This window comes from Pristiophorus japonicus, chromosome 14, assembly GCF_044704955.1.
Source record: "Pristiophorus japonicus isolate sPriJap1 chromosome 14, sPriJap1.hap1, whole genome shotgun sequence".
NCBI classification, from domain to species: Eukaryota; Metazoa; Chordata; class Chondrichthyes; family Pristiophoridae; genus Pristiophorus; species Pristiophorus japonicus.
In genome coordinates, this window is record NC_091990.1 from 27,448,266 (window position 1) to 27,471,604 (window position 23,339).

The 23,339-nt window shown below is 42.6% G+C and overlaps 1 protein-coding gene across 3 annotated transcripts in view; it reads left to right on the forward strand.

The window, feature by feature from the left end:
* LOC139279810 (mannosyl-oligosaccharide 1,2-alpha-mannosidase IA-like) overlaps positions 1-23,339 on the forward strand; it is a 197,906-nt gene that overhangs the window by 160,930 nt on the left and 13,637 nt on the right. The window contains exon 12 of one of the 3 annotated variants that reach the window (XM_070899044.1): positions 9,930-11,065. The exons of 1 other annotated variant lie outside the window; for it this stretch is intronic. In XM_070899044.1, coding sequence (XP_070755145.1) covers positions 9,930-10,059 — 130 coding nt within the window. In that variant the 3' untranslated portion in view covers positions 10,060-11,065. Of the gene's footprint in view, positions 1-4,424; positions 4,784-9,929; positions 11,066-23,339 lie in introns of those variants that run through there. One more of the 3 variants, XM_070899047.1, reaches the window with a different exon arrangement.

Consider the following 23,339-nt stretch of genomic DNA (forward strand, 5'->3'; position numbering starts at 1 on the left):
GGAGGGCAGAGAAACCCAAGGCAAAAAACAAAAAGGGCCACTGAATATATAGGGACTGCAGGAGGGGTCAAAACTAAAAATCATGGTTTAAAAACTAGTATTAAAACACACTACCTAAACGCATGCAGCATTCGAAATAAAGTAAATGAGTTGACGGCACAAATCATTACAAATGGGTATGATTTGGTGGCCATTACAGAAACGTGGTTGCAGGGTGGCCAAGACTGGGAATTAAACATACAGGGGTATCTGACGATTCGGAAAGATAGACAAGAAGGGAAAGGAAGTGGGGTAGCTCTGTTAATAAAGGATGATATCAGGGCAGTTGTGAGAGACGATATTGGCTCTAATGAACAAAATGTTGAATCATAGGGCCCAAGTTTCCACATGATTCGCGCCTGATTTTTAGGAGCAACTGGTGGAGAACGGACTATTTTAGAAATCGCAATTCTCCACATTTTTTTTTCTGCAGTTCTAGTCAGGTAGAACAGTTCTACTTTAGAACAGAATTTTTTCTTCAAAAGGGGGCGTGTCCGGCCACTGACGCCTGATTTGAAAGTTTCCACAGTGAAAATGTACTCCAAACTAAAGTAGAATGGCGCCAGTGAAGATTTTTGTAGAACTGAAAAAACCTGTTCTACACATTAAAAAATCAGACGCAGGTTACAAATTAGGCGTCCAGAACGAGGTGGGGGGGGAAGGGAACTCATTAAATTCGACAATAAATCCTTATTTATACTTCTACAAATATTATACAAATAAATCCAACCTGATTAAACATTTATAAGCCAAGAAAAGATTAAATAAACCATCTTCCTACCTGTGTGAAAGTGCTTCAGCCAGGGAGAATTCTGCAGCTGTTCGTGCCGCTGAGCGAGAGAGAGGGAGGGAGGGAGAGAGAGAGGGGGGGGAACGGGTGTCGGGTCGGGGGGGGGGGGGGGAGCGGGCCTCGGGTCAGGGAGCGGGACTCGGGTCGGGGCGGGGGGGGGAGAGCGGGTGTCGGGTCTCTGTCGAGGCGGGGGGGAGCGGGTGTCGGGTCGGGGCGGGGGGGAGAGCGGGTGTCGGGGCGGGGGAGAGCGGGTGTCGGGTCGGGGCGGGGGGGAGAGCGGGTGTCGGGGCGGGGGAGAGCGGGTGTCGGGTCGGGGCGGGGGGGGGGGAGCGGGTGTCGGGGGGGTGGGGGGGGAGCGGGTCTGGGGCGGGGGGGAGCGGGTGTCGGGTCGGGTCTGGTCGGCGGGGGGGGCGGGGGGGAGCGAGTGTCGGGTCTGGTTGGGCGGGGAGCAGGAGCTGGCCGTGAGAGGAGCCTCATTCACGCAGCCCCAGTGAGGCCATTGGGCCAGGGCTAGGGGCTGCATGCTTCGGGCCCCTCCCACACAGTTCGGCGCCTGGAGCTACTGCACTTGCGTGCCGACTGTAGCGCGCATGTGCAGAGGTCCCGGCACTGTTTTCAGCGCAGGGACCTGGCTCTGCCCCCCCCACAACTCGTGCCGGCTGCGCCGAGTGCCACAGGACCTGTAAGTCGGTGGAGACTACCGAGGATTTTTTTAGGCGCTGTTTTAGGCGTGAAAAACGGGCGCCCAGCTCGGAGGGGCGCCCGTTTTTTTTCTTGTGGAAACTTGGGCCCATTGTGGGTGGAGATTAGAGATAGTAAGGGGAAAAAGTCACTGGTGGGCGTAGTTTATAGGCCCCCAAATAATAACTTCACGGTGGGGCGCGCAATAATCAAGGGGATAATGAAGGCATGTGAAAAAGGAACGGCAGTAATCATGGGGGATTTTTAACCTACATATCGATTGGTCAAATCAAATCGCACGGGGTAGCCTGGAGGAGAAATTCATAGAATGCATACGGGATTGTTTCTTAGAACAGTATGTCACAGAACCTACAAGGGAGCAAGCTATTTTAGATGTGGTCCTGTGTGATGAGACAGGAATAATAAACGATCTCCTAGTAAAAGATCCTCTCGGAATGAGTGATCACAGTATGGTTGAATTTGTAATACAGATTGAGGGTGAGGAAGTAGTGTCTCAAACGAGCGTACTATTCTTAAACAAAGGGGACTACAGTGGGATGAGGGCAGAGTTGGCTAAAGTAGACTGGAAACACAGACGGAACAGTGGAGGACTTTGAAGGAGCTCTTTCATAGTGCTCAACAAAAATATATTCCAGTGAAAAAGAAGGGCAGTAAGAGAAGGGATAACCAGCCGTGGATAACCAAGGAAATAAAGGAGAGTATCAAATTAAAAACCAATGCGTATAAGGTGGCCAAGGTTAGTGGGAAACTAGAAGATTGGGAACATTTTAAACAACAGCAAAGAATGACTAAGAAAGCAATAAAGAAAGGAAAGATAGATTATGAGGGTAAACTTGCGCAAAACATAAAAACAGATAGTAAAAGCTTTTACAGATATATAAAACGGAAAAGAGTGACTAAAGTAAATGTTGGTTCCTTAGAAGATGAGAAGGGGGATTTAATAATGGGAAATGTGGAAATGGCTGAGACCTTAAATAATTATTTTGCTTCGGTCTTCACAGTGCAAGACACAAAAACCATGCCAAAAATTGCTGGTCACAGGAATGTGGGAAGGGAGGACCTTGAGACAATCACTATCACTAGGGGGATAATGCTGGACAGGCTAATGGGACTCAAGGTAGACAAGTCCCCTGGTCCTGATGAAATGCACCCCAGGGTATTAAAAGAGATGGCGGAAGTTATAGCAGATGCATTCGTTATAATCTACTAAAATTCTCTGGACTCTGGGGCGGTACCAGCGGATTGGAAAGCAGCTAATGTAACTCCTCTGTTTAAAAAAGGGGGCAGACAAAAGGCAGGTAACTATAGGCCGGTTAGTTTAACATCTGTAGTGGGGAAAATGCTTGAAACTATCATTAAGGAAGAAATAGCGGGGCATCTAGATAGGAATAGTGCAATCAAGCAGACGCAACATAGATTCTTGAAGGGGAAATCATGTTTAACTAATTTACTGGAATTCTTTGAGGATATAACGAGCATGGTGGATAGAGGTGTACCGATGGATGTGGTGTATTTAGATTTCCAAAAGGCATTCAATAAGGTGCCACACAAAAGGTTACTGCAGAAGATAAAGGTTCGCGGAGTCAGAGGAAATGTATTAGCATGGATAGAGAATTGGCTGGCTAACAGAAAGCAGAGAGTCTGGATAAATGGGTCCTTTTCGGGTTGGAAATCGGTGGTTAGTGGTGTGCCACAGGGATCGGTGCTGGGACCACAACTGTTTACAATATACATAGATGACCTGGAAGAGGGGACAGAGTGTAGTGTAACAAAATTTGCAGATGACACAAAGATTAGTGGGAAAGCAGGTTGTGTAGAGGACACAGAGAGGCTGCAAAGAGATTTAGATAGGTTAAGCGAATGGGCTACGGTTTGGCAGATGGAATACAATGTCGGAAAATGTGAGGTCATGCACCTTGGGGGAAAAAAAACAATAAAAGGAAATATTATTTGAATGGGGAGAAATTACCACATGCTGCGGTGCAGAGGGACCTGGGGGTCCTTGTGCATGAATCTCAAAAAGTTAGTTTGCAGGTGCAGCAGGTAATCAGGAAGGCGAATGGAATGGAGTACAAAAGCAGGGAGGTCCTGCTGCAACTGTACAGGGTATTAGTGAGGCCGCATCTGGAGTACTGCGTGCAGTTTTGGTTACCTTAATTAAGGAAGGATATACTAGCTTTGGAGGGGGTACAGAGACGATTCACTAGGCTGATTCCGGAGATGAGGGGGTTACCTTACGATGATAGATTGAGTAGACTGGATCTTTACTCGTTGGAGTTCAGAAGGATGAGGGGTGATCTTATAGAAACATTTAAAATAATGAAAGGGATAGACAAGATAGAGGCAGAGAGGTTGTTTCCACTGGTCGGGGAGACTAGAACTAGGGGGAACAGCCTCAAAATACGGGGGAACCAATTTAAAACAGAGTTGAGAAGGAATTTCTTCTCCCAGAGGGTTGTGAATCTGTGGAATTCTCTGTCCAAGGAAGCAGTTGAGGCTAGCTCATTGAATGTATTCAAGTCACGGATAGATAGATTTTTAACCAATAAGGGAATTAAGGGTTACGGGGAGCGGGCGGGTAAGTGGAGCTGAGTTCACAGCCAGATCAGCCATGATCTTGTTGAATGGTGGAGCAGGCTCGAGGGGCTAGATGGCCTACTCCTGTTCCTAATTCTTATGTTCTTATGTTCACCACACCCCTATCACACACCTACCTAGAATCTCTAGCAATCAGGATTCATACCTAACATCCTCGTACTTTATCTCGTACATTTAGCAAGCCTCACACCCATATCTCACAGCTTGTACGCACTGGCAATTTTTCAACCATGACAGCCACGTCACCCAAACAGATTGCACGACACACACTGACACACTTCCATCTCTCTTGCAGGAGAATGTTGCGCACAACCAGGGGCATCAAGAATTAACTGGAGGTGGAGAGCCGCACCTGCATGTTTTAAACCCCATGGAGGAGATGTTGCTGGCCATTTCGGGAAGTGCCATCGCTGAGGTCGTGCCCATCGGTGGGACTGAAGCCATTGAAGATGAGGGTATACTCATACCTAATCCTCCTTCCCAAATCTCACTTTTCCTTACCCCAAATCTCTAGCTGCATATGGTGTGAGCATGCACTTCTTACTTTCTCCTCTTCCTTCACCACACCCCAACCCTTGTCCCTTTTTCATTTCAGACACCCAAGAACAGCAACCTGCCCAGCCGTGGTAGAAGAGCAGGAAGACAGTGACGATGAAGACACATAGTCACTCGATTTCACAGTCACCAGTTCAGATACTGATACTGACACTGAACGTAATTTAGAGGATAGCATAGAGGCGGATCTGCACGTGGTGAGACACGCGGCACAAGTGCACAGCAGCCAGGGCAGGGGGGAAAGGAGAGCGCAGGTGCCAGTTCGCTGGAGGGACCGGTTGCACACTAATTCTGCTGTAGAGGACTCAGATGAGGACTTTGATGGGCCAGACTACAGAAGAAAGTTTATGGATGTACTCATCGAAATGCCTGGTGCATTGGGAAGCCTGCCAGAAAGTCTGCGTTCAATGTCGAGGAGCATGGAGGAGTCTGACACCAAATTGGCACAGGGCTTTGAGCAGAGCTTTGTAATGGGTCCCACCTCCATCAACACACTTGTGGAACTAACCGTGATGGCTGATGTCTCAGCTTCCATTGCAGCACAAACAGCAGCCACCCAAAGTCTGACTGTTGTAGTGGAAGCTCAGACTGCTGCCTTCGTGGCTCTGAATACCAATGTTCCAAGGGGCTTCCAGGAGTCCTGCATTCTGTTCTCCAACAGATTACTAGGATTGCTGTGGCACCACCTGGGGAGAGTAGCAGTGGCTCCATGGTGCACAAACCTGCTGTCCTTTCTCAGGATGGCTGCATTCGTGCTTGCACCCCTGCCACTTCATCAGTGCCCTTGCTGTTGCCTGTCAGCCAGCCAGCCGAGATGGCTGCCGCGCATGCCGAGATGGTTCAGTCTGAAGCCAGGCCTTCTAGGCCCAGAGCTACTTGAGGTTGTTCTCCAAGGTCATCTATAGTCTCCGCCATGGAAAGTCAGCAGCTTTCCACCAACCATGCTGCAGCCACTGGGCTACCACCTCGTAGGAGCACTAGGACAGGAATAGGCACACATAAGGCACTAAGGAAATGCACAATGGTGATTGAGAAGCAAGGGAAAGGTGGTGCAGTCTACATGGATTTCAGCAAGGCCTTTGAAAGGTCCCACATGGCAGACTGGTCACTAAAGTAAAAGCCCATGGGATCCCAGGGAAAATGGCAAGTTTGATCCAAAATTGCACAGTGGCAGGAATCAAAAGGTAATGGTTGACGGATGTTTTTGTGACCAGAAACCTGTTTCCACTGGGGTTCTGCAAGGCTTAATACTAGGTCCCTTGCCTTTTGTGGTACATATCAATGATTTAGACTTCAGTGTAGGGGGCATGATCAACAAGTTTGCAGATGATACAAAAATTGGCCATGTGGTTGATAGTGAGGAAGAAAGTTGTAGGCTGCAGGAAGATATCAATGGACTGGTCAGATGGGCAGAAAGGTAGGCATTTGGGGAGGGCTATCAAGGCAAGGGAATACACAATAAATGGCAGGATATTGAGAAGTGTAGAGGAACAGAGGGACCTTGGAGTGCATGTCCACAGATCCCTAAAGGTAGCAGGACAGGAAGATAAGGTGCATAAGAAGACATATGGATACTTTCCTTTATTAATCAAGGCATAAAATATAAGAGCAGCGAGCTTGTGCTTTGGCTATATAAAACTCTATAGGCCACGACTAGTGTATAGTTCTGGTCACCACATTACAGGAAAGATGTGATTGCACTAGAGAGGGTAGAAATGAAATTTACAAGGATGTTGCCATGACTGGAGAATTTTAGGTATGAGTAAAGATGGGATAGGACGGGGTTTTCTTTGGAACAGAGGAGGCTGCGGGGCGGACTTGATTGAGGTGTATAAAATCATGAGGGACCTAGATAGAGTGAACTTTTTTCACCCAGAGGGTGGTAGGGGTCTGGAACCCACAGCCCCAAAGGATGGTAGAGGCAGAAACGCTCATCACATTTAGAAAGTACTTGGATATGTACTTGAAGTGCCGTAACCTACAAGGCTAGGGACCAAGAGCTGGAATGTGGGATTAGCTGGATAGCTCTTTTTCGGCCAGCACAGACACAGTGAGTCAAATGACCTCCTTCTGTGCCATAAATTTCTATGATTCCATTACTTTATTTTTGTATTCAATATGGCATGATTTAACTTATAAATTTGGATTGGAATGTGTATTTTACATTGTGGATAAGAGGATGATGTGATAAGAAGTGTGGGACTGTTGGTGAATGGGGAATTGGAGTTGAGGTTACCAGAATCTCTCTTGAATTATTTGTTCACTTACAGCTCGGGCAGAAAGAGGCTGTCTAGGTAGCAGCCTCCCTTCCTCATCCACTTCCTCCTCGTGCTCCTGCTCCTCAGCGTTTCTCCTGATAGGTGGTGGCAAGGGCTGTTCCCGCATGATGGCAAGGTTATGTAGCATACCACAACAAATCTTGAGACCTGCTCAGCTGAGTACTGGAGGGCTCCTCCAGAGCTGTCCAGGCAACAGAATCTTAAAGCAGACCATTGTTGGCCTGAAGCAATCAGATTTCCTGTGGCAGCATGGCTCTCGTATGCCTGCTGCGCACACGTGCATGAGTTGCGGACTGGAGTCATGAGCCATGTCGTCAGCGGATAGCTCCTGTCACCCAGTAGCCACGCTTTGATTTGCATTGGTGGTTGAAATACAGCTGACACAGAAGACTGCTGGACAATAAATGCATTGTGAAAGCTTCCAGTATACCAGGCATGATGCGCAGCCTATGGTCACACACCAGCTGCATGTTGAGGGAGTGGAATCCCTTTTTCAGGTACGTGGCAGAGTTGACATGAGGCGCCTGCAAAGCAACGTGCGTGTAGTCAATTGCACCATGGGGGAAGCCTGCAGTCCTTGCAAACCCACGTGCTCGCTCCATCTGCTTCTCTCTGGGAATGAGATGAAGCTGTCTCTCTTTGCATAGAGGGCCACAGTGACCTTCCTTATGCTGCAGTGCACTGCAAACTGTGAGATGTTGCTAATATCTTCAGCAGCAGCAGTTCATAGCCATGGTCACCGTCACTGACAATGTGGTCCTTGCCCTGCTCTGAGGTTGAAGTTGTGGCTGCAGCAGTTGGCAGATTTCAGTGACGACCTCCTCAGTGAAGCACAGACATCTCAAACATTGGTCATCGTTGAAGTTCAGATAGGAGAGTTGCTCCCTAAAGGCCCTGGGCAGATATGGTCCCCTGCTGCTGAGAGCCCTTCTCTGCCTCTTCCTCCCAGCTTGTCCTGCTCTGCAAGGCTTCTGCCCATTCCCCCAGTCATGCTCAATGCCAACATGAAGGCCTTCTAGTTTACCTATGTCTGGGAGCAACTGGTTTATGAAGAATGCTTCAGCACCTACCAGACCACTCCCTGTAGACTTTTAAAACTTTAAATAACTATAAAAAGCACCCAAAACTACTAGAATTGCAGCAATAGCCAGAAGAAATAAACCAACAACTAACCTGTAAGTAGTTGATGATACCTTTAAATAGCACTGATGGGGGGTCCTTCATGCTGCTTAACATCATGTTCAACTGTGCGAGGTTAAGAGAAGCACGTAGGCTGGAGCGTGGAGTTCCAAATTGGCAGCGCTGGTGTCAAATCAGTGTTGCACCTACTTGTCATGATCTCACTACTCTGCATGTTTCCACTAACCCCTTTACCAATATGGCATCCGGCAGACTTCATGTCAAGTATGCGCACGCGACGTGGACGCCATTTTGGAACCTTAAAGGGCCTCATAGTGCCAAAAATGGGCACTACTGAGCCCAATTTCACCCCAGCACTTCCAAGAGAGGATGCATGAGGAAAAAAAATTGAGAGTTTGAAAAGTGCTAAAATTAACACCTCTCATTAAAAAAATGTACATCGAATTAGAAACACGCGGCGAGGGATTTTCGATGTCCGCACAAAACAGGCACAAATTTGACGGGACAGCCATGCCACCTGCCCAAACCATTACCAGTTGTGGGAGGGCGCAAAATCGACCACATCCTGGTACAAATGGGCAGATTGTGTGTCTATTTGTACCTGATAATTGCAAATAAGGTCTTGAAACTTACATAAGAACTCAATTTGCAAATGTAAGCAACTCCCACCTTGGGCATCACTCCTACTTAGGTTCTGTGAAACATTCCACTTAAACAGTTGAAGCTCAGATATTTAGATACACTCTCATTTATACAATGGGAACATCAGACTCTAGCATTGTGAACCACACTCAGAAAGTAGAAATAATGGGCCCAAGTTTCCACAAGAAAAAAAACGGGCGCCCCTCCGAGCTGGGCGCCCGTTTTTCGCGCCTAAAACGGCGCCTAAAAAAAAAAAATCGTGATTCTCGAACGTTCTGCAGCTCCTTGTCTGCCTGACGCGGCGTGCAGGGGGGGCGGAGCCTACACTCGCGCCGATTTTGTAAGTGGGAGGGGGCGGGTACTATTTAAATTGGTTGTTTTCCCTGCCGGCAACGCTGCACGTGCGCGTTGGAGCGTTCACGCACGCGCAGTGTGAAAAAAACATTGCCTGCCCCTCCCTCTCTCTCCCTCCCTCCCCCCACCTCCCCCTCCCCCTCCCCCTCCCCCGTTCGCAGGAACATCACTGAGCTGACTAAGGCTTCCACCTCAAGTGGAAAGCTGTTTGCTGCCTCGTTACTGCCTGCCCCTCCCTCCCCCCCGTTCGTGGGAACATCGCTGAGCTGCCTGAAGCACTTTCACACAGGTAGGAAGATGGTTTATTTAATCTTTTCTTTGCTTATAAATGTTTATTCAGGTTGGATTTATTTGTATAATATTTGTATAAGTATAAATATGGATTTATTGTCGAATTTAATGAGTTCCCTTCCCCCCCCCACTTCGTTCTGGACGCCTAATTTGTAACCTGCGCCTGATTTTTTAATGTGTAGAACAGGTTTTTTCAGTTCTACAAAAATCTTCACTGGCGCCATTCTACTTTAGTTTGGAGTACATTTTCACTGTGGAAACTTTCAAATCAGGCGTCAGTGGCCGGACACGCCCCCTTTTGAAGAAAAAATTCTGTTCTAAACTAGAACTGTTCTACCTGACTAGAACTGCAGAAAAAAAAATGTGGAGAATTGCGATTTCTAAAATAGTCCGTTCTCCACCAGTTGCTCCTAAAAATCAGGCGCGAATCATGTGGAAACTTAGGCCCAATATGATTGTTGCAAAAAGTAACACATTCTGCATTTTCATTATTTCTGGTGGTATATTAACCCTATTCTTCTTTTACCCTCTGAAACAAGGTACCTTTACGTGCTGTTCTCTGAAGATGAACTGCTGTCTCCAGAACACTGGGTGTTTAACACAGAGGCCCATCCACTGCCTGTAATACGCAGGAGCACACAGGAACAAGTGATCACTAGTGATCAGTAAACAAATCTACCCTGAGGAAGGGATAACCTTTATCAGTCTTTTGGGTTGAGATACATTTCCTTTCCAGTAAAGGACCTTTATTGATTAGATAGAAATGAGTTGAGAATCTGCAATGTAATCGATGTGTTGTCGTGTTTGATCTGCTCTGGACACATTGATTTCCTCTGTGAGGAGTTGCGTGGCCTGTTGGCTGCTTGTAGTGGGCCACAACGTGAAGCAAAGTCCCAGAAATATACTACTCATACACAAGGTTTGACTGAGGGAGAATGCAAGCATCAATTTGACTCTGTTCTTTCTGACCAAAGGATTAAAATTCCACACATAGAATAAGTATAAAGGTGGTTAGTTTACTTTGTTCCTTATTTTACAAAAAATATATTTGCGTAAAGCAAAGTAAATGCATATTCGGTTGTTTATATTAATAATCAAACTGACATCTCTTTGGTCCCACTGACCAAATGTTGCATTGACATGATCATCTGGGGACCCTGAGGTACCATTTTCCAATGACTTGGCTTTTCACTTTCTCTGATAGGGCATTGGTTTGTGCATTTGCATAAAATGTTTTAATGTGCTACTTTAACATGTTTGTTAATTATTTTTTTTACACAAATTAGCAATTGTGATAAACAGTGCAGACAGGAATATAATGTAAATGAGCCAACCAGTGCACTAAGAAAAGTAGAAAATTAAATATTAACACGCTGAAATTCATCTTGGGTGGTAGCAAATCATCTCTCTGTTTTACACTCTGCCCATTTTGCACAACCACCCAAGCAAATTTCACAACTTTAATGTTTTTTTTTAAATATTCCAATATTGCCTCCACTATTTTTCAATGTATACAAACTGAACCAGATTTTCTGCAATATTGTGTGTTACTCCAGCTATTTTAGTTGATAATTCTGACCACAATCCCACTTTACCACATAATCATGTAATTTCTAATCACAGGTATCATGTGCATTGCTCGGACATAATGTAAACTTTCATCAGATTTGTTATACACTTACACTCATTCTGATCTGTTTTACAATTTAATTATGATCTCAGTTACACACTTAGCCATTTATTTTATTCTTAGTTATTTTACATTGTTCCGTTATGATCCCAGTCGTACATTTACATTGTTTCAGTCTGATCTCAGTTATACATTAAATGCATCATTCTGATGTCAGTTATATATTTACACCATTTGATTCCAATCTATGTTTGGACAATTATGAATATGACGGACAGGAAAAGAACCACTGATCTATCCAACTTGTCCCACATACTGCATCACAATACATACACTTCACACCCATCCAGAGCCATGTAATCTCCTGGGAGAGGCAAAAAAAAGATAAAAACCCAAGTCCAATTGCGGGGGGAGACTGAAAAATTCCTCTTTCAGCCCAATAGGTGATCAAAGCTGGTCCAGGAGATCACACTGGTCCTGATTGATTTATGTTATAGGATACCTACCTCTTTTACAATTATTCTGATCAGAGAATCATATAGCACAGAAGGACATTCAGCCCATTGGGCCCATGTTGGTGCTCGCTTTTCTACTCTAATTCCATCAACCTTGTATCATTTTATATTACTTTTCAAATATCTATCTAACTCTCTTTCAAATGATGTCTGAGTCACCATATGTGAAACATTACATATTCTAATAACTGGAAAAATAATTAACCTTGCCATTCTTTAAGTGATAATCCTGCGTCTATGTCCCTTGTTACCAATTCACCAACCAGTGAAAACAATCTTTTATTACAATCTTTTGCACCTTTTGCAATTTTGAAAACCTCTGTCAGATCTCCCCCTTAATCTTTTCTGCTCCAGTGAAAAATGCTTTTCAAGCTTTCCTTTATTACTCGCCAAGACTTCTTTGGCAGTATCTTCCAAACCCGCGACCTCTATCACCTAGAAGGAGAAAGGCAGCAAACGCATGGGAACACTATCACCTGCAAGTTCCCTCCAAATTACACACCATCCTGACTTGGAAATATATTGCCGTTCCATCATCATCGCTGGGTCAAAATCCTGGAACTCCCTCCTTAACAGCACTGTTGGGAGTACCTTCACCACAGGGACTGCAGCAGTTCAAGAAGGCGCTCACCACCACCCTCTTGAGGGCAATTAGGGATGGGCAATAAATGCTGGCCTTGCCAGCGACGCCCATATCCCAGGAACAAATTTTAAAAAAACTAATCTCTCATTCCTTGTAACATTCAAGTAAATCTTAACTGTCCCCTTTCCATGACTCTCATACCCTTCCTATAATGAGGTGTCCAGAACTGCACACAGTACTCTAACTGCGGCCTTACCAATGTCTTGAACAAATTCAACCTCACCTCCTTGTTTTTATATTTAGTATTGCTATATATAAAACTCAGAATGCCAGTTGACTTTTTATGCTCTTTTATAGGGATGTAGTGGAGGACATACTAGCTACACGCACTTTTTTAATTTTGGAGACAAGAGGATGCCCACTTTTTGGCAGCATGTAATCAAGGGCATACTGAGTATACTCACTTTTTATTGTTCCAGGTTAAGGTCCTGTCTAAAAGCACAAGCTGGTAAATCACACAAGGTTAAGATTATATGGCCAGCTATCTTTTGATGAATCCCTTAAGACTATGTGGCAGCTGCTATTACAGCTATTATTTGGACTAAATACTATTATATTAATAGTGATTCATTATGAGATCAAAGCTTAGACATTACTGTTGATGATGTTTGTGGACAAATATTTAAGAGATGTTATAGTGGTCAGAGGAATATGATACTACTATCATTAACAATAATTTCTATATACTGATACAGTAAGAAAGACATTTATTATGCAGTTAACAGATTACCTGAATGTGCATGATTCATTGTATAGATTGTGGTCCAGCTTAGTGGGTATATTCTCTCATATGAAGCAGATTATACAACATTCGTATCTATAATATATTAGAAGTCTTGCATATAGTGCTCACTTCCTGTCACAGTTAGTTCCTGCAACACTTTCCTCATCACACCCCTACTCACTCAATGTCACAAAAGATCTGTTAGTATATAAAAAAATCTACACCAAATGCTGAAAATGCACCAAATAACGTGTAGAAAATCTAAATTTCTGTAAAGGGCACATCCTCAGAACTTTTCTACAACAAAAATCTCAAACATGATGTATGGTATACTCACTTCCAGAATTGCTATTACACCACTAGTCTTTTCAATCTGTGCCTAAAACTCTTTGTTCCTCTACTCTGTTAAGAATATTACCATTTTAGAGAATACTTCCTTTCACTGTTCTTTTCCACAAAAAGTACTCCCTATATCTCTGCATTAAACTGCAGCTGCCACCTATCTGCCCACTTCGCCAATCTATTTATATCCTCCAATCTCCTGTAATCTTCACAAATTACAGTCCCCCCTATTGAGTATCATCACCTAGTTTCAATATCATTCCTTTGTGCCTATGTCCAAACCATTTGTATAATTGGGAGGGGAAAAGAGGTCACAACAAAAATCGTTGGGGTACACTATTACCTACATCCGAGAAAGCCGAAAAACATATGCATTCCATACCCTAGTCACCCCTCTATCTGTTTTGATTACATTCCATTTAATACCATATGCCTTAATGTTTGGAACAAGCCTTTTATATGGCACCTTATCAAACATCTTTTGAAAGTCCAGTGTACAACATTCTCTATATTTCCATTATCTATGCATCTGTAATTTCTTCAGATAAATTCTTCAGATAAGTCGAGCACGGCCTGGCTGACTGCTGCTACTTACCTCATGCTTTTCTAATTCTTCACTAATTTGTCCCATGTTATGGACCCCAGTAGTTTATCCATAACCGAGGGAAGACTAACTGGCCTGTAATTTCCTGGTTTATCCTTTTTCCACAGTTTATTCTCCTGGTATACATTTACGCTGTTTCATTCTGATCTCAGTTATATATTTGCAGTTTCATTCTTTTCTTTTTTGTGATGTGTACAATGTGCCTTTAGACAATGGTAATTGGGTTATTTATTAATAAACAAGCTGGTTAATGTAATAGAATAAGATCATTTAGTTAAGCACATAGTTACTGTCTTGTATTGTGTGATTTTTTGCATTACCCTGAAAGGGAATGATGAATTTGTTTTATCCAACATGCTTTGATGATTAAGTGCACGAATAGGAGGTAATTTTATGATCAAGCACAGTGCTGAGATAATGGCTCTAGTATTGTAACCCAGATTTTCTGAAACACACTCAACATTAGTGACACAGTACCAGGAGCCTCCTTCCCCCAAAACATACCGCCATAAAATGAATAATATAATAGTGGGATTATTGTTAATAGTTTGGATAATTTATGTCCATCTGAATATTTTGAATGTTACAAACCCAATTTCTGAAAATATGATATAGCTATCCTCAATTACTGCACCAACTTGCTGAGGCCTGCTTTACTAGTGCAGTGAGGTGCCAACAGCTCCCTATTCTCTTCTGCTATCAATTACCCCCATTACTTTGCCTCCCAGGGTCAGTATCCTGTTCATCTGAGATCTCAACAAATGTTAATGCCGGCTGCACTAAGTCCCTCAGTGAATTTTAATGCAATGTTTACTTTTCTTCTGAATGTACTTGAAAACCTTCTTCACTACGCTTTTCAATACATTTTAATACCCATTTCCCTAGCCTTCCAGTGCATTTTTAATAATTATTTCACCCACCCTCTTAGTTCAGTTTAATACTTTCCTCATCTAGTGTCTCAGTGCACTGTAATAGTCCATTCACCTAGTGGGGATTTTTCTCTTCACCTCATGGGCAGAGATCTCGCATTGTAGATCCCACCCAATATTCATTCCATCGAAGACACAAATCTACCTACCACACTGGCTAATTCAGTGTGCTTTAGTACTCTGCTCACCGGGTCTCTGAGCTTTAAAACACAGCTCACCTAGTCTCAGTGCACTTTAATACACAGCTTACGTGATCACTGTGCTTTAATACTCCTCATATGGTCTCCGTGCACTTTAATACTCCCCTCACCTTGTCTCTGCACTTTAATACTCCCTTCACCTTGTCACAGTGCACTTTAATACTCCCCTCACCTGGTCTCTGCACTTTAATACTCCTCTCACCTGGTCACAGTGCACTTTAATACTCCCCTTGCCTGGTCTCTGCACTTTAGTACTCCCCTCACCTGGTCAGTGCACTTTAATATTCCTCTCACCCTGATATCTGGGTGCACTTCTAAAGCCTTTTTTTTTGAGTGGTGGCTTACTGCTATATTTATTAAAATCATCTTTTCTCTCTCCTCTTGCTCCAGTCTGATCAGAGCATGTATCACTCACAACTGGTGTCCGACAATGTTTTCCTTAACTGGTTGCTAGGATGTGTTGCAAGAACAATCAGGGATAAATTATCCTCCAATTTTCCCCTTCCAGTGGGATACCTGATCCATGCTCAGCCCTTTTCTGTACACTGTTGCTCAGTTCAGGAACTGAAAAGATGGGACATCAAACCTGCATCCTCTCTGCATCATGCATTTTGTCCAACCCATAGAATCACAGGGTAGAAATTGGTTTGCGTTTCTCCCATTTTACATGCAGTGCAATATCTGGTGCCGGAAGTGGAACCGACACCATACTGGTTTGTGTGCTAGTTAGGCGTCACTGACAGTTGCCTGAAACAAATGCAGGCATCAGTAAAAATGGTAATAAAGGTCCAGTGTCTGAATCAGGACCCTTTAGGAAATTGCGCGCCTGAAATGTCACTTACTTAACCTGCCCAACAATTCATGGCGTGAACAGTCGGCAAGCAGCTTTCACTAGCTCTATTTAGAATTTTTTCTGTTGGAGTTCAGCTTTGGCCAAGGCAATCTGGCTGTCTGGCACCAACAAGGGCACTGGTTGAGAGGCTGGTGAGGAACAAGTATGCCGTAATCCTGAGAGAGGACAGCATGTGCCTCCCATGGAATTGCCACTGCTCTACGCAAGAACAGACTGCAGGCTGTGTGAGGGTGAGATTTAAGTGCGAAGGGAACAAGGGAAAAATGGTGGAAAATCTTACAGGACTTGTCCTCCAACCTTGCCATGCTTGTGATGCATGGCCCTGCCTATAATGTTCATAACTTGTTTATCCAGTGGGGAGAGCACATGAATGAGATGTGGCCCTCCTTCTGTGGATGCCTGTTCCCTATTATTGGGTGTGAGTTTGTCCTGCAAGAAAGAAGGGTGTGTGTTAATGTTAGAGTTGAGAGATGTTTTGAGTATATGGATGTCAGGGTAGAATAGTGTTGCTTTTGTATGAAAGATGGCAGAAGTACGAGAAGGGGAGTAATAGTGAGGAGAATAGCAGGTGTGGACTGCTGCAGTAGAATAAAAGGAGGTGGAGTGAATTGTGCTGCAGTGATTTGAGGAGAGAGATGGAAAGGGTTGTGCATCATCCTGTGCCGCTACTACATAGGATATACGAAACAGAAACAAGCCATTTGGCCCAATCAGTCCATGCCGGCGTTTATGTTCCACTCGAGCCTCCTTCCCTCTTTCCTCGTCTAACTCTATCAGTATAACCCTCTATTCTCTTCTCCCTCATATGCTTGTCTAACCTTTCCTTAAATGCATCTATACTATTCGCTTCAACCACTCCCTGTGGTAGCGAGTTCTACAATCTCACCATTCTTTGGGTAAAGAAGTTTCTGCTGAATTCCCCATTGGATTTCTTGGTGACTATCTTATATTAATGGCCTCTAGTTATGCTCTTCGCCCCAAGTGGAAAAATCTTCAGTGACAGTTGCCTCCAGCCAAAGTGCAAGACTGCCTTTAAATGGTGTCATCAATGTGTGACAGTGACGCCCCCCGTGGACAAGCTGCCAATCAACAGTATGAATAGCCCAGCTATTCTATTTAAATTAATTAGAGGGACCAATTTGCATCCATGGAATCGGGCACCGCTCCTAGCGTGGAATCCATTATGTGCCCAAAAACGGTCTTAAACCAGTTTCTACCCCACCATGTCCAAATCATTTAGTCTTTAAATATAATTTGAGTGCCCCTTAAAGCTGTATTATTAGTGTGATTCATATCCATTTCACTCAGCCTTCTAGTACTTTAATATCCCCAGTTGTAGAATATATAACCAAATTAGATTTTGCAGGAGAGGGAATTCAGACGTTAATAAATATAAATGAGCATCTGATTATTGCTAACCAAGGACGAGGACATGAATCCGACTAGCAATAGGTTCAATACAATGGGAAAACTCAAGGAGGCGGAGTAAGGTTGCAATGGCATGATTTAATAAGCCCGGCTTCCGAGACAGCCTTCTGCTGCTCTTCATCCTTTTCCACCAAAATGTAAATCATGTACAGTGGGATTCCCATATTGCAGCCTTCAGATGGGTGTTGCTTAAAGCTTCCTCAGAACAACCATGTTTGTGGGGAAGGAATAATTGGTGAAGGCCGCAGAACTAAAATCCAATCAATGCAGGCAAACCAAAGAAATGTTTCAAAGTCTGTGAAGTCGATCAGAAGTTAGCAAACCACTTGATGTACTGGTCCTGGGAGATGCCCCTGCTATAGATGCAGAGTTAGCCTGGCACATAGAAAGGTGGAAGAGATGGAATTTAGGATAGGTGACATCACATCCTAAATCCAGTATTTGTATAGCTATGCATTGAGAATGTGGGTGCAACTGCCCATTTTCACCCTTCCCAACCCAGGAATTTTGAGCCCAATGTCCACAAAGCACGCAGACCAGATGAGATAAATACTAAAAATTAGTAAGAAAATTAGCCAGGTTATTTCTAGAAGCTCCATAAATACAGATGATATACCTGAAGATGGGGGACCTCCCTGTCGTCTGGATATTCTAAAGAGGAATGGAATATAATTCAGGAAATTGTAGTCCACTTTGTCTGATGATGGTAATGCCTATTTTTAATATCTAATTCATCCATTTTCTCTGCCCCACATACAATTTCGCTCTCTCTATGCACAATCACTCGGTCATTTTTATTGCCCCATTCCCCAGGTCTGTCACTCCTCATTGTTCCCTTTTTTAAAGTTTCTGTCCACATTAATGCCCTTTCATCTAATCTCTTTGGTCTATGTTAATATTAGATAGAACAGGCTATTGGGTGATGGAGTATTTAATGTCCACTTCATTTGCCTTCAGTACATGTTTAGCACCAATTTGGAGAAGAGTGTGTAAGATTCACTGCAGTACAGCTATTTTATTCTCAATCAATATTAGATAAAATATTTGATTAATAATAGTGTTTAGACTAAACACTACTCATAGAAAGTCTTCACAAGTATTTTTTTTAAAAAGGAAATAACTTCCTGCAATAGCTGAATGGATAAATGTGGTCCGGACCAGGTACCATGGTTGATTTTTCCCCATCTTTAACCCAGGGTCCTGCAGCCTGTTGACTCCAACTGAGATCAGCTAACTTAGAACAGACTGGGGATCAAACCAGGGACGTGCTAGTTGTATGGCTCAGTTCCACACTAGTATCAGAATAGCACAGCACAGAAGGAGACCATTTGGCCTATCGAGTCTGTACCAGCTCTATCAAAGAGCATCCAGTTAGTCCCACTTCCCTGTTCTTTCCCCATAGCCCAGAAATGTTTTCTCCTTCAAGTATTTATCCAATTCCCTTTTGAAAGCTACTATTGAATCTATTTCCACTACCCTATCAAGCACTGCATTCCAAATCCTAACCACTCGGAAGTGTAAAAAGCTTTTTCCTCATGTCGTCTCTGGTTCTTTAGCCAATCACCTAAATCTGTGCCATCTGTTTATTGACCCTTACGCTCCTCTTTATTTACTCTGTCTAAACCTTTCATGATTTGAAACACCTCTATCAACTCTTCTCTTACCCTTCTCAGCTCGAAGGAGAACAACCCCAGCTTCTCCAGGCTATCCACGTAACTGTAATCACTCATCCCTAGAACCATTTTAGTAAATCTCTTCTGTACCCTCTCCAAAGCCTTCACATCCTTCTAAAGTGGGGCCAAACTAGTGTTTTATATAGGTTTAGTATAACCTCCTGGGTTTTGTACTCTGTGCTTCTATTTATAAAGCCCAGGATCCAATATGCTTTCTTAACTGCTTTGTTAACCTCTCCTGCCACCTTCAGAGATTTAAGCACAAACAACCCCAGGTCTCTCTCTTCTTGTACCCCCTTTAAAGTTGTACCATTTAGCATGTATTGTCTCTCATTCTTCCTACCAAAATTTATCATCTCAAACTTTTCTGCATTGAATTTCATCAGCTATGTGTCCGTCCATTCCACCAGCCTGAAAATGTCCTTTTGAAGTCTATTACTATCATTCTCTATTTACTGCATTTCCAAGTTTCGTGTCATCTATAAATTTTGAAATTGTGCCCTGTTCTCTTCCCCCTCCCCCAAGTCCAAGTCATTAATGTATATCAAAATAAGCAGTGATCCTAAGACTGAACCCTTCCTCCAGTTCAAAAAATAGCCATTCACCACAACTCTCTGTTTTCTATCCCTTAGCCAATTTTTTTATCCATGCTGCTGCTACCCCTTTTATCCCATGGGCGACAACCTTGCTAACAAGCCTATTATGTGGTACTTTATCAAACACCTTTTGAAAGTCCATAAACAGAACATCAACTGCACTGCCCTCACCACCCTCCCTGTTACCTCATCAAAAAACTCAATCAATTTAGTCAAACATGATTTGCACTTAACAAATTTGTGTTGGCACTCCTTTATTTGTCTAGGCTTGTCCAAGTGGCTATTAATTTTCTCCCAAATTATTGTTTTTAAAAGCTTCCCTGTCACCGATGTTAATCTGGCTGGCCTGTAATAGCCAGGTTTATCCTTCTCCCCTTTTTTTGAACAAGAGTTTAACATTTGCAATCTTCCAGTCCTCTGGACCATCAATAGATCTCCATTTTGGCCCCTAATCGGCCCCATCGCTCCTCTGACAATCCTTTTATTGTTAATATGCCTATAGAAGACCTTTGGAGTCCCTTTTATGTTCACTGACAATCTATTCTCTTATTGTCTCTTTGCCCTTATTTTCTTTTTCACTTCTCCACTGTCCTTTTTATATTCAACCTGATTCTCCCTTGTATTATCAAGATGACATTTGTCATACACCCCCTTTTTCTGCTTCATCCTACTCCTTCGTCATCCAGAGAGGGCTTTGGTTGCCCTCTCTTTCCCCCTTGTGGGATGTAATAAGACTGTACCTGAACCATCTCCTCTTTAAAGGCCGGCCATTTCTCCATTACATTTCTGCCTCCCAGTTTTTGACTCCAATTTATCCAGGCCAGATCTCTCCTCAATTTGCTGAAATTAGCCCTGCTCCAGTTAAGTATTTTTTATTCTAGATTGCTTCTTGTCCTTCTCCATAACTAATCTAAATCTTATGATCACTATTCCCGAGATGCTCCTGCACTGTGACAATCTCCACTTGACCCACTTCATTTCCCAGGACTAGATCCAGCAATGCCTCCTTCCTCATTGGGCAGGAAACATACTGATTAAGAAAATTCTCCTGAACACAATTCAGAAATTCCTTCCCCTCTCAAGCCTTAGCACAATTACTGCCCCATTCAATATTGGGGTAGTTAAATTCTCCCATTATCACCACTCTATAGTTCATACACCTCTCAGTAGTTTCCCTGCAAATCTGCTCCTCCATCCTTCCCACTATTTGGTGGCTTATAAAATATACTAAGTAGCGTAATGGAGCTAGGGGGGGGAAAGTGGAATTACTGTAGAAGTTCAGCCATCCTATTGAATGGCGGAGCAGGCTCGAGGAGCCATATGGCCTATTCCTTATGCTCTTAATAGTTCCTCTATTGTTTCTTAACTCCAACCAGATTCGGTCTCTGACCCCTCAAGGACATTCTCTCTGGCACTGTAATATTTTTCTTAATCAAAACTGCTTTATCCATTCAGCTATTTCAGAAACGGTTTCCTTTTTTAAAATACTGTGCAGACATTCTGTGGGCAGAGTTTAGTTTGAACACGATTATTTTTTCTAATATTGATTGACAATAAAATAGCTGTACTGCAGTGAAGCTTACAAATGATTGCCATGTTCTGTCTCTCTTGGAGATGATGTGATGATAGAACCATGGAATTGAGAAACCTTCAGGGTAATTATAAAATAATTTCCTTTTAAACTAATTAATTAAAAAATCTTGAGTCCACAATATTGTTTAAAGAGTATGGAAACGATGTGTAGAATTCTATCATCTGACAAAGTTACTTGATTATCAACAGGTAACAATGGACAGGTTGATATATTAAAATGTCCAAATAATTGCTGATCTAACAAGTGCATGTGTTGTCTCATTGATAACAGTAATAATTGTTATTTGCGTGCATTTTGTGTTGCTTCCTTATATTTAGGGTCCACAGGTTAATGTTTACATGGTAAAGAATAAGCAATAATCTGAAGCACATGGAATTCTTATTCATAGCTTTGAGGCATGGAGAATGGGAAAATAGAGAATATAGTTTCCGTTCAGCAGCATTTGTTTTGCTTTTAGCATCGGGGTTAAGTGTCCAATGGTCCTCCAGCTATTTCAGCTTTTAGATTTCATAGCATTGCCTCCAGCAAACTGACACTAAATTTAAACTCATTGTGCTTGATTCCAATACAAATAATTGTAAGGAACAATTGTGATTAACCTTTTGCTCTGCATTATATGTTTACAGCATCTGTATCAAATTGGCACGAGACTTGTATTATTAGTGCAGTGTCAACAGTTTCACGTGGACATTCTTTAAACTCTTAGCAATGTGTACATCATTCAGTTCTCTTTAGCATATACATTGTTAAAATCTGCACTTGTCAAATGTTGCCCTATTTAAAAATATTGATTGCTGGCTGAGTTATTGTCTTTACTGTATAATTCACATATTACACACAGCCAATATGCACTTGTAAGTAAAGGAAAAACAGTGGAGTATACAAAGACCAATTTCATTTTAATATACTGATAATTAGTAAATCTATCCATTACAGCAGTTTACAAAATGTTCAGTGTTACTTGTACAATGCATTGTACACTTGTAAACACTGATTGCATTACCATGTATATAAATTGAATTCTGTGTTTTATACAGTTAAGGAAATTACTGAATATTGTTTTGCAAATTGCAAGATGGAGGAGTTTAGTAAAATGAAGAAATTGATTGATTATGTTTGATTGCTGTGCTGGCATTGTGGTAAGGGACTTGAGCTGGAATAAAGAGAGGACACAACATTTTGTTTTATATTGTGAGGTATTTTAATTTTCTTGGATATACTTATATTATGTTTCCTTTAGAACATATATAAAGTTTGCTTCTGAATTTGTGTTGATAAATATTGTGATTTCATTTTATTTTAAAATTGTAATGGAAGCTAACTGCTAGATGCAATGGATGCAAAACTGATGTGAACTTTTTCTAGTGGTTTACTATATGTAATTTTTTCAAGTCATGAAAGACCAAAATATGTAATAAATTTGGTATATTGTAACTAATATCCTTTATAATTAAAGATTGATATATTATCATGTGTAATCAAACTTTGTTCTGGCATCAGACAACAGCACCCTTTATTTTTAATCTTTTTACTTTGTTAGCGGTAGAGTACATAGTACCTGTTTAAATCAAAACAACTCTACCTCTCTGCAAATCTTTATCTTTGTTAAATCTTGAATGACATTCAATTTACATGCAGCACCAAATGGATGCAAGTTCTTCAAGTTTCTGTGATTATTTACGCTACAGTGTAATCTATTCACTCAGTTTTCTTTACTCTGTTAGGTCTCAGCTGTGGGTAGACTAGTGGTAGCACACTCACCTCTATCAGAAGGGTTCAAGCCACACTCCAAAAACTTCAATACATAATCTAGGCTGGCACTCCAAACAGTATTGAGGGAGTGCTGCACTGTCAGAGGTGCTGCCTTTTGGATGAGATGTTAAACTGCCCTCTCAGGTGGATGTAAATGATCCCGTGGCAATATTTAATGAACAGGGGAGTTGAAAGAGGCAAAGAGAGTTTAATAGAAAAAATTAGCAGGCAACATTAAATTGAACCCTAAAACATTGTATAAACATATAAAGTGTAAGAGGTTAGCTATGAAAAAAGTTCGGCCTATTAAGGACTGAAAGGGAAGTCTTCATGTAGAGGCAGAGGACATGGCTAAAGTACTAAATGAATACTTTGCATCTGTCTTCAGAAAAGAAGCGGATAATGTGAAGGTTACACTAAGAGGAGAGGGAAGTTATGGACAGAATAGTCTTGGGTAGAGTTGGTA